This window comes from Syzygium oleosum, unplaced genomic scaffold, assembly GCF_021117445.2.
Source record: "Syzygium oleosum isolate NSW1041296 unplaced genomic scaffold, Sole_v2.1 Sole_v2.11, whole genome shotgun sequence".
NCBI lineage: Eukaryota > Viridiplantae > Streptophyta > Magnoliopsida > Myrtales > Myrtaceae > Syzygium > Syzygium oleosum.
The window spans coordinates 9,938,502-9,951,170 of NW_026607495.1; the positions used below are offsets into that span (position 1 = coordinate 9,938,502).

The window sequence follows — 12,669 nt, forward strand, 5'->3', positions numbered from 1 at the left end:
CTCTCTGTCGACGTGTGTGTTCCTCATGACCACAGATTGAAACCCTATTCACTCTTCTAGGTAAAGCTTCTTGGTAACTCCGCCAGCTAGCCCCAATCGGTCACTGTGCATTTCCTTAGGTTCTCAGGTCGAGTCCAATTTCGTGCTTCATTTTGGGACCCGAATTCGAGCTCGTTTGCATCCGTTCATGGCGCAGGGTAATGAATTCGAGCTCGTGTTCGTGCTTCCATTTTCGCCAAACTGTTCGAAGAGGCGGCGGCCCAAGAGCCAGAGGAGGAGGATGAGAGCCGCTCCGATGCCGCAGAGCGTTGAAGAGGTGAGGGGTATAGGGAGTGAAAAAGACCGTAACAAACAAATGGGTTGATATTCCAGCACAATGAATATGAGTTAAAATATGCGAAGATATGAAAAAAAAATATGGGAAGTGAAATATAATATCAACTATGTCAATACTAAATATTTTCTTGTATCAACAAATAAAGATATACACCAAGCTGATCAAGAATACTAACAATTCTAGAGAGAAGATGAGCATAATGAAATCACTGCCCGATCCTTCCACCCTTTTCCTAAATCGATCATCGCCGCGCAAATCTGTCCTAGCTCCGGCATATGGCTGCGGATCGACTTCCTTCATCTAGTAACCTCATGACCAGAGCAAGACAGCCACCGTACTGAATCTCTCCTCCGATCGCTAGAACTGATTACAAGCGCGATAACCTTTTCCGTTTCCGATCTGAACTTAAATCACGTCGTCGAGTTATATTACAAAACCATCAAAAGATCCCTTCTTCGGGCGCTCTTCCACGGTTTTAGGGTCCGAATTCTTCTCTCCATCCATCGTTTCGGGGGCGATTGATGACTCAAGATCGGGATGTCCGAGATCGATGGAGATGGAAGCGTCGAGACTGAACGAAGGAGAGTAAGCATCGAGTGACGTGACGGAGGCATCGAGTGACGTGACAGAGGCGTCCAGCGACCTGACGGAAGCGTCGAGCCAAGGGCGGGGGGCGTAAGGGTCACGGAGGGCGAGGTTCTTCCGTGCAGTGGCTCGCCATCTCTTGAGTCCCTTGCGTACGTTTTCCGTGAAAACGGCTCCCCTCATGGACGTGCCCATCTGTTTGCAGCAAGACATGCAGAATATTTTACCTCTAAACTCAAGATAATGCATGGATGTTACATAAGTAAGACAAAGAGAACTTAATACAATGCATGGTATGTAAATAATTTAAGGTTGCGTTTGTTTCACGGAAAACTTAAGATTTGGAAAAAATTTTCCAAAAAAATAATCGATTATGTCGCTTACAAAAATGAATTAATGAAAAATATATTCATCACCCACAAAAATAGTTATTCATAAATTGTCGTTGATAATGAAAACATTTTCTATTCACTAATTTTTCTAAGCGATATAGTCAATTATTTTTAGGAAAATGTTTTCTAAATTTTTTAAATTTTCCGTGAAACAAACGCACCCTAGATGTATATCTTTCGAATTCAAGTGCACATCTTTGTGTCTTGTTTTGCTAATTTTGTACAATTATAAGAAGAATTCCATGGTAAATCAAGAAACAACGTAATATGACAATGAGGGTTTTGTTAAATCACCTGGGTGACCAAAGCATAGAGAGGCAAAGTGACGTATCCGCAAAGGAATTGTACCAACGCTCCCATCGTGAACCTGATGACAATATCCTCTGTACTCTCGTGGAAGCAAGATCGGAACCCGAACTTGTACTGTGTTTTCCAAGCAAAACATTAAATAAATCAGTAAGCTAAAAAATATATTTCCATATACTTACATATATATAAATAATCGACAAGTTGCTTATATGCTTACCCAAGTCCATGTGAAGAATGCCACTTGGAAAGAGTTCTGAAAAATCAAGAGCAGAGAGTTTTAGTGTGAGCTAAAAGGAATTCTATGATCAAAACGAATTGACAAAAAAAAATTAAATAAAAGAATGAGGGTGGACTATGATCAAAACGATTTCTATTTTTAGAAGAAATAATTCATTAGGTTATGATTTTGCTTATTATTTACTTCCGAGGTGTTTGCAAGAATTAGATTGATCAGGTATAGGCCAAAACGTGGTATGTTGTGTATACACTATCCATGTAAAATTTGGCGCACACACGATGTTTAGAACATGCCCTGAATTTTCACAACGGAGAATTTGATCGAGCCATATTCGACTAGGGAAGCCTAAACACACCGAACTTTACACAAACTATGCGATGCACCGGACGGATTTTCAAATTTAGATTCAATGTTCATCATAATTCACCGAAGATTTGGAAACATGTAATGACTCTAAGAGGCTCATTTCTTAATTACCTGAAAGAGTATGAAGTGGATGAGGTGAAGTAGCAATTTGGGTCTCCCAAACCAGAAGAAGTGGTCGCTTGGTCTGACCAGCAAAGTCCCCCTCACAACATTAGACTTATCATTGCTATCGATGCACATCTTTGTTATTATTCCTTGTAGTTTTGTTCCCACCAGCAACAACATCTGCAGCATCAATATAGACCAAAATCAAAGCCCATATCTATTTATTCTAAGCCCAAATTGAGTAAATTGTAGAATTTTGACTTACCACCAGTGGAAAAAAGGGAAGCCATAGATAATTATGGAACCCTGAAGAAAATTGAACTTTACATTAGCATCATTACCAGAGTTACATAAACAAATTTATTAAAAAAAATGAGCTACTTTTTTTTAATTAAATTATTTTATTACAATCCTACCATGTGCGTGGAAGAATATGAAAATGACTAAGAAGATCCAAATCCAGAAGCTGCACGGGAAAGGAAAATGAAAAATTATTATTTTTTTATAAAAAAGAAGAAGTAATTTTACTAATTTTTAATTACAAAAAAAGTAATTACCTTATCCCGACAACAACACCAAAATCTTTCTCCAAAGCCCTTTTAATGTACTTCTGGAAGTCAAACGTGCTTCCTTCAGACAAATGGGCCTGTAATCAAGGTGGCCGACCAATATTAAGAAAAGGAATTTCTTAACACAATTTCCGAAAAATTAAAATGTTTAAATTAATATAACATTAAGATACCATGATAAATCCATGACGCAGCGTCAGATAATCTACTTTCGAGACCGAATTATAAAACTGCCGAAGAAAACATGCCTGCCCAGGACAAAAAGAAATGAGAATTAGGATTATTTCTTTTTTGTGAAAAATTAATATTAAACATTAAAATGTGAATATATATTTTTTCAATTATTTGGTTACTGACCGGCCACCGGAGAAGGCGGTGATCGCTCCAACAAGTCAAGTGCCGTCTTGCGAATGATGTCTGATGGACGAGCTTGAACCTTCTTGGGTCTGTGCCAACATCACAACATAAGTCAATAAAATGAACAGAGCCAGCAATTAAAAGCAACCATTTAATTTTCTTTTCTTAAAAATTCCATAAATCAACGATAAAATTAATACGTCATGTTTATTTTTTGTTTGTTTCCCCTTCGAGAAAAATATCAAGCTCCACCCAATTCTTGTCCACTACAAAGAGAAAAATTGCTTTCTGATGTTGACTTCCAATGTGAATGGCGTGGATAACATTCTATGGTGCAATGCTCGAAATTTTGAGATGGGGACAGATCAATGGCTTTGATCTAATGCGGTACGAGTTGCGTGGAAGTGACATCTCTCGGTCAATCGCACGAGCAGTGCCGCCGACACGGCATAACGTGATTAGCTGGTGAGGCTTTTCAAACAAATGACGACTTAATAGAATTACGTCGAGTGAATGAATTCAAATTCATTTTAAAGCTAGTTATCTTCGTAAGCCAAAGGTTGGTATATCTAGTCGGAAAACTAGGGTTTATCATAGTCGATGTTGAAAATCATTTCTACGGACAACTCTAAAATCATTTACAAAGCATAAGTCATATGAAATTTCAATTTTCAAAATTACCGATAGCACGCTTCGCAAAAAGGGGTACCATCGAAAGGTCGGTGGTTTACGACTAAGGTGTGAATCTCAAAGTTGGTGACTAAGCGGATTATTTGACCCTTTTTAATAGAAAGTGCACAAAAATTTGTGGGTGCCGACACGGACCTAGAACAACAGCCAGGCCCAAAACGACGTACCGTTTGAGAATTGGTACTCCAAAGTCCTCGTCTCTGCCTCCCACCATTCCCACCTCCTCATCTGAAAATAAAATAAATAAATTATAAATAAATAAGTTAACCCAAAAAATTTTAAAAAAACAAAAAGGTGCAATTATTCGTCAAACCCTAGTCCAAGTTTCCCACTAGCGCGCATTATGTAGAAGACATAAAGGTTTGGTAAAGCAACACAAGTGAAAACGAATGAGGGAGTAGTCATGTCCTAAAGGGAAAGTTCCTCGTCACCGAACTTGTTCACACGGAATTTCTTTTTTCTTTTTAAACTTTAGTACAAGTCAAAAAAGAAGATCAAAATGCAAATTTGTTTCGCTTTGCTCTAAGTGGGACATCACAAGAATAGAATAGTAAACGCATTCCTCATTGGTCTAGCAAATTTCAATCAATCGCCCTCTAGAAAAAACCTTGCGAATCCACGCAACTGATGACGAACATCGTTCGACCTATGCATGAGATTTCAACGACCCGCTTATTCGATATCCTATTTATTAATCCGATTTCTTCGCATGTTGCTTAGTAGAAGACGGTACTTCAACAACGATTTCGTCGCTTTGACCTTATTTAAAGCCGATGAAATCTTCAAATCACGTGGAGTTTGTGAACGATACTACTACAACTCCATTGATCGTTACGTCGAATTTGGAAATTTATCACATGCAAAGGAAAGTGACACTTGGAAAGGAGAATAAATAATTAAAATCGATCGATGAATGATTTGGTTACCTTGGCCATCCCGAGGGCGAAAGTGAGCATGCAAGAGAGGGAATGGAAGAAGGCGAGCACAAAGATCAAGTACTGCAATTGCCGTACACCTTCCCTCGACAAGAGAGACACCTTTCCCTGTTCAAGGCATAGTGAAAAATTATTAAATCAACTATAATATAACATAAGTTTATATCATCCATGGACCACCATGAAAACAATAATTACATGAGCCCAACATGAAAGGACAAAGGGAAAACAATCAATATGAATAAAACAAGGGAAAAAGATGTGAAGTATGCATGATGATTGATCACTCGCGATGCGCGTATGAAAAAGTGAATGCTTTCTGTGTTATTTCGACCTTGCAATTGAACTTTATATCTTAAAACCTTTTACATTAAATACAGAAGATTTACTCGTTGCTAACATGGTCTAGCTTATGCTCTTCTTTCTTTAGATCCCTTGTTTCACTTCGGTAAATCGGGTCGATGTAGAGGAAATGGGTGAATTTTTATACTATCAAGTAAGTAAAAGAGCTAAGACAGAAAGAGAGAACATAGATTGTGTATTCAAAATTTTTCGTTCGAAGATGATCGAAATCCCTGAGATCGAGCAACGAAACAATGCAATGCTTCCGTCCCGGTTTGATATTGATTAATCATACCATCATCGTATGGAATTATAAATTTCATGGTCAATCGATATGAAATTTTACGTTACTCTAGAGCGGCGGCGTGGAACGTACCTGTTCAATACAATTAGTTTCTTCCTCTTCCTCACTAGATTCCCAGCTGCTGCAAGGCAGGAACGTCTCGGCCACGCTCTTCGGAATGCAGATATTTGCGATCGGCCTCTCCGTCACGGTCAGAAGCAACGATATGAACCCCAACAGCATCAACTCTGCAAATATACATCATCAACAAATCAGAAAAAAAAGAGAAGAAGAGGGCAAAGACGATAGCCCAAGTAAGAGAAGAGCTGAAGAGATGGACAGAAGAAGAAGAAGAAGAAGATGAGCACCTGATTTGATCTTGTCAAGGGCCTGAATCAGAGACCTTTTCCTCTTGCTTTGCAAGTACTGAAACGAAGCATAAAAAGGTTGCATATGATCTCCAATCAAAACCCCTTCGAAAAAGACCAGTTCGAGACATCGACCGAAAGGCGGCGACGGGCGCGCACGTACCTGAGCTAGAAGATGGATCAGATGCTCGAGGAAGACGGAGACGAATATCAAGACGAAGCAAACCGTCGCCACGGCCCACATAGGCGTCGACTCGAGCGTCCTTTCCTCGGCAGTCGTCGTGGTGCTCGACTCTTCCGACATCTCTCTCTCTCTCTCTCTCTAACAAAGGCGCGCGCGCGCACACAGCAGGGATGGATGAAGAGAAGAAGCAAGAGTAGGTTTCTTCTGCTACCTATGGAGCGCGGGGGATTTATGGAGAAACAGAGAACATTAATATAGTATGCATGTGTTTCTGCTGGCCGTGTTTTAGTTATGGAAAATCCGCGGAACCTGGGGGTAGTCGGAATTTGGGGTGATAGTCAAAGTGGGCATCGTAGTGTGCGTCTGCCTGCCAGGCCATATGGTGGGCTGGGAGCAAAATGACTGTGGGGTCTACAGGGGTACGAGTTCAGTGACGTCAGCAAATGCGAGGACGACCAAACTTCAGCCGCGGAAGGATGGTCAAAACAAAGATGCTTGGGCAGTTTTTTTTTTTTTTGTAAATTTTTGGGAAAAGAAATTATCGGTTAGATTTCTCCTTTTTTTTTTCATCGGAAATTGATTTTGCATCCTCAATTTATCATTTTCTAAGCCAAATTACACCGACCATCCAATAAGGTGGTACTTCAAAATTTACGAGACTATCGTTTTTCTCGGGAAAATAGCTATAAATTTCGTATTTTGAATTGTCTCACGTTAATATAGAATCCCTAAAACGAGAATTTCGATATCTTTGTGCCCTCTCGTTTGGTTTTGATGGCCACTCAGGCTGCAATCACGACTTCAAATCGGCGTTACAGAGCTCGCCACCTCCACTAGGACCACCACCTCGCCAGTCCTTGAGGTTTTGCCTGGTTGCAACTTTTGCAACGCCTTTTGTCGGATGTTACCGAAGAATGAGATTGCCGATGCCTATTGTGGGCAATGGTGCCCATCGATGGCGGCGTCGGTGGATCGAGAGAGGATTAGGGCGTCTGTGTCTTCCTGGTTAGGGTACGTGGTTTAATTTGTGATTAGTGTCAATTTTTTTTTTACATCTGTTTTTGTGCTGATTTTAATTTACTCATTTTAGAAATGTAGGCTTGTCCTAAGATGTTGGGCCTAATTCCAAAAAAAAGCACCGATTTTAGGTCGAGGGACAATTCTTGCATGAACTTTTTTTTGTTCCATAAAAAAGCACCAACTTTTGGTCAAGGGACAATTGTGGCCCGAACTCTTTTTTGTCCCGTAAAAAAGCACAGACTTTAGGTTGAGTGACAATTCCGGCCTCAATTTTTTTTGTCTCATTAAAAATCACCAACTTTCGTCATGATCCCAAATCTGGCCCCCTGTTGACTTTCACCATTATTTGAGAAAGAAGGTTATGGTGATGAGCTTGGTGAATCTCGTCCATGGCGTCTGTCTACAAGCAGTGGTCAGTTTCAGATTACGTTTGGCCAGAGAGATTCAATCTGGAGATATTTTTGACTTGTCAGTGAAGTGAAGGAGATGAACGGTTTTACCGTTATTCTTTAAATTGTGGCTTAGAGAATAAGACAATAATATTGCTTTAAATCGAGTTAGCAAGCCACATGGATTTATTGCTAATGTGGAATAGTTAAGTTAGATAATCAATGGTTCTAAGTCAATGGGGGCCAGATTTGGGATTTAAGTCAAAGTTAGTGCTTTTTTATGAGACAAAAAAGTTGGGGCCAGAATTGTCTCTCGACCTAAAGTTGTTGCTTTTTTATGGAACAAAAAAAAGTTCAGGCCAAAATTGTCCCTTAACCTAAAGTTGGTGCTTTTTTATGGGACAAAAAAAAGTTATTGCCAGAATTGTCCCTAGACCTAAAGTTAGTGCTTTTTTTTTGGAATTAACCCTAAGATGTTGAGGTGAGAATTGAAGAGGGTAACTAGGATTTTATTTATTTATTTATAATTCCAACATTTCCCTCATATTTGCAGAAGTCGATATATGATGATAAAAGTCTTAAATGTATGAATTTAATAGGTAAAGACGAAAGAATGATTGAAATCCATCGCATATTAAAAATGGAGAAATAATTCTACGTCATCCCTAACGTTTTTGCATCTTTCTCTCTATATTTAATTATTAGCTAACTTGTTGGCCAAGAATTCAAATATAACTTAGACATGGTTTTGACACCTTGTTGCCATTTCTTTGTTTCGCGCCCACTTTGGCGAGAAGTACGACGGGATGACCCTCAATTTGAATTTTTTGACTTGGGTCATTATTTTCAAAATGCGCCTGCAATGAATGTAAAACCTAGAAATGCCCTCAAAGTTGGTTTTGTTGCAAATTACCCCTGATGCCAAATTCTAAGGGTGATCGGTTCTTGGGGGGTTTGTTTCCTGCCTAGGAACCGACTGATCTGGTTCCCGAATGGGCCAATGGAACCAGTGGCATGTTCAGTATTTGTTTTAATCGTTATATTCTCTTGTTAAATTGCATTTTATCCCTTAACAAACAGAATGTCAACTAATGGTTTGCTTTTCGTTTAAGGGGTTAATTGTAAGGTCACAAATAGTTGAGGGGTAAAGTGAAAAAGTATTTTCTTTTTTTTGTAAAGTCACCGATTTGATTCAGGTGGACGGTTTCACAACTGGAACTGGACCGAAATTTACCGGTTCCAAATTTATGGAACTAGTAACTGAACCGGTGCTCCAAGGAATTGCCGCCATAATTGACCGGTGCGGTCTGGTCCGAACGGTTCCTTTTACTCACCCCTACCAAATTCTTAAGTCCGCAAAGTGAATTTTGTTTATAAATATCCAAAATGGACTTCAAATCTCAAATGCCACTTGAAGAGCCAATCAAGTACATGAATTACCACTTCTTTTTTCAGGTAGAATTTTCACTCCTATACAACTCCTCAAATTCTCCTGTTCCTTTTTTTTTTTCCAATATTCTGTTCTTCAGACAATCGAGATAATAAAAAAAAGGGGTGGGGATGAAACACCCTTTTGGCTCAAAACATACCTATTTAAGTTAATTAAACAATTTAGCCTTCAACTTCAATTACAAGTGTATTGATATCTCTTAACATTTTGCTTGGACAATTTGTGATCCATGCATTGACACTTTCTTAATTGGGTTACTTCAAAAACTTCCGCTGTGTATTCTTTCTTGCAACTAGCATGAAGAGAACAATTTACTTCTTCCTTCAAGGAACCAAACAAGACATATCGGATGTACATTTAGCTAGAAACTCAATTGACCCTTCCGGTCTTAAAAAAGCATTATGAGATTAACCAAGATAAACGAAAAGAAAAGAAAAATAGAGATAGAAGGAAAGATCCGGCTAAACGCTTTCATTGTTCTACTAAGAAGGAAAACATGAATACTACTAATAATCCCATATTTCGAACAAAAATTGAGGGGAGAATTATCAAAACAGTCCTAAACCGACTGATCTGGTTTCCGGATAGGCCAATGGAACCAGTGGCATGTTCAATATTTTTTTTAATCGTTATATCCTCTCGTTAAATTGCATTTTATCCCTTAACAAACAGAATGTCAACTAATGGTTTGCTTTTCGTTTAAGGGGTTAATTGTAAGGTCACAAATAGTTGAGGGGTAAAGTGAAAAAGTATTTTCTTTTTTTTGTAAAGTCACTGATTTGATTCAGGTGGACGGTTTCACAACTGGAACTGGACCGAAATTTACTGGTTCCAAATTTATGGAACTAGTAACTGAACCGGTGCTCCAAGGAATCGCCGCCATAATTGACCGGTGCGGTCCGGTCCGAACGGTTCCTTTTACTCACCCCTACCAAATTCTTAAGTCCGCAAAGTGGATTTTGTTTATAAATATCCAAAATGGACTTCAAATCTCAAATGCCACTTGAAGAGCCAATCAAGTACATGAATTACCACTTCTTTTTTCAGGTAGAATTTTCACTCCTATACAACTCCTCAAATTCTCCGGTTCCTTTTTTTTTTTTTTTTCCAATATTCTGTTCTTCAGACAATCGAGACAATAAAAAAAAGGGGTGGGGATGAAACACCCTTTTGGCTCAAAACATACCTATTTAAGTTAATTAAACAATTTAGCCTTCAACTTCAATTACAAGTGTATTGATATCTCTTAACATTTTGCTTGGACAATTTGTGATCCATGCATTGACACTTTCTTAATTGGGTTACTTCAAAAACTTCCGCTGTGTATTCTTGCTTGCAACTAGCATGAAGAGAACAATTTACTTCTTCCTTCAAGGATCCAAACAAGACATATCGGATGTACATTTAGCTAGAAACTCAATTGACCCTTCCGGTCTTAAAAAAGCATTATGAGATTAACCAAGATAAACGAAAAGAAAAGAAAAATAGAGATAGAAGGAAATATCCGGCTAAATGCTTTCATTGTTCTACTAAGAAGGAAAACATGAATACTACTAATAATCCCATATTTCGAACAAAAATTGAGGGGAGAATTACCAAAACAGTCCTAAACCGATCGATCGGTTCCTGGATGGGCCAATGGAACCAAAGTGGCATGTTCAGTATTTTTTAATCGTTATATCCTCTCGTTAAATTGCATTTTATCCCTTAACAAACAGAATGTCAACTAATGGTTTGCTTTTCGTTTAAGGGGTTAATTGTAAGGTCACAAATAGTTGAGGGGTAAAGTGAAAAAGTATTTTCTTTTTTTTGTAAAGTCACCGATTTGATTCAGGTGGACGGTTTCACAACTGGAACTGGACCGAAATTTACCGGTTCCAAATTTATGGAACTAGTAACTGAACCGGTGCACCAAGGAATTGCCGCCATAATTGACCGGTGCGGTCCGGTCCGAACGGTTCCTTTTACTCACCCCTACCAAATTCTTAAGTCCGCAAAGTGGATTTTGTTTATAAATATCCAAAATGGACTTCAAATCTCAAATGCCACTTGAAGAGCCAATCAAGTACATGAATTACCACTTCTTTTTTCAGGTAGAATTTTCACTCCTATACAACTCCTCAAATTCTCCTGTTCCTTTTTTTTTTTTTTTCCAATATTCTGTTCTTCAGACAATCGAGACAATAAAAAAAAGGGGTGGGGATGAAACACCCTTTTGGCTCAAAACATACCTATTTAAGTTAATTAAACAATTTAGCCTTCAACTTCAATTACAAGTGTATTGATATCTCTTAACATTTTGCTTGGACAATTTGTGATCCATGCATTGACACTTTCTTAATTGGGTTACTTCAAAAACTTCCGCTGTGTATTCTTTCTTGCAACTAGCATGAAGAGAACTATTTACTTCTTCCTTCAAGGATCCAAACAAGACATATCGGATGTACATTTAGCTAGAAACTCAATTGACCCTTCCGGTCTTAAAAAAGCATTATGAGATTAACCAAGATAAACGAAAAGAAAAGAAAAATAGAGATAGAAGGAAAGATCCGGCTAAACGCTTTCATTGTTCTACTAAGAAGGAAAACATGAATACTACTAATAATCCCATATTTCGAACAAAAATTGAGGGGAGAATTACCAAAACAGTCCTAAACCGACTGATCTGGTTCCCGGATGGGCCAATGGAACCAGTGGCATGTTCAGTATTTTTTTTAATCGTTATATCCTCTCGTTAAATTGCATTTTATCCCTTAACAAACAGAATGTCAACTAATGGTTTGCTTTTCGTTTAAGGGGTTAATTGTAAGGTCACAAATAGTTGAGGGGTAAAGTGAAAAAGTATTTTCTTTTTTTTGTAAAGTCACCGGTTTGATTCAGGTGGACGGTTTCACAACTGGAACTGGACCGAAATTTACCGGTTCCAAATTTATGGAACTAGTAACTGAACCGGTGCTCCAAGGAATTGCCGCCATAATTGACCGGTGCGGTCCGGTCCGAACGGTTCCTTTTACTCACCCCTACCAAATTCTTAAGTCCGCAAAGTGGATTTTGTTTATAAATATCCAAAATGGACTTCAAATCTCAAATGCCACTTGAAGAGCCAATCAAGTACATGAATTACCACTTCTTTTTTCAGGTAGAATTTTCACTCCTATACAACTCCTCAAATTCTCCGGTTCCTTTTTTTTTTTTTTTCCAATATTCTGTTCTTCAGACAATCGAGACAATAAAAAAAAGGGGTGGGGATGAAACACCCTTTTGGCTCAAAACATACCTATTTAAGTTAATTAAACAATTTAGCCTTCAACTTCAATTACAAGTGTATTGATATCTCTTAACATTTTGCTTGGACAATTTGTGATCCATGCATTGACACTTTCTTAATTGGGTTACTTCAAAAACTTCCGCTGTGTATTCTTTCTTGCAACTAGCATGAAGAGAACAATTTACTTCTTCCTTCAAGGATCCAAACAAGACATATCGGATGTACATTTAGCTAGAAACTCAATTGACCCTTCCGGTCTTAAAAAAGCATTATGAGATTAACCAAGATAAACGAAAAGAAAAGAAAAATAGAGATAGAAGGAAAGATCCGGCTAAACGCTTTCATTGTTCTACTAAGAAGGAAAACATGAATACTACTAATAATCCCATATTTCGAACAAAAATTGAGGGGAGAATTACCAAAACAGTCCTAAACCGACTGATCTGGTTCCCGGATGGGCCAATGGAACCAGTGGCATGTTC

The 12,669-nt window shown here is 38.4% G+C and overlaps 1 protein-coding gene across 1 annotated transcript; it reads right to left on the reverse strand.

Moving 5' to 3' along the window:
- Nucleotides 1-407: 407 nt before the first annotated feature.
- On the reverse strand, nt 408-6,303 carry LOC115680450 (MLO-like protein 12). Its single transcript, XM_030604254.2, has 14 exons — nt 6,040-6,303; nt 5,877-5,934; nt 5,602-5,756; nt 4,875-4,991; nt 4,116-4,176; nt 3,259-3,347; nt 3,075-3,149; nt 2,890-2,978; nt 2,749-2,798; nt 2,598-2,638; nt 2,339-2,512; nt 1,841-1,876; nt 1,609-1,737; nt 408-1,117 (listed from the first exon to the last, which is right to left on the reverse strand). Exons 1-14 carry the CDS (start codon nt 6,178-6,180, stop codon nt 761-763), a joined length of 1,572 nt encoding a protein of 523 aa, XP_030460114.2. The 5' UTR covers nt 6,181-6,303; the 3' UTR covers nt 408-760.
- Between the last annotated feature and the right edge of the window lie 6,366 nt (nt 6,304-12,669).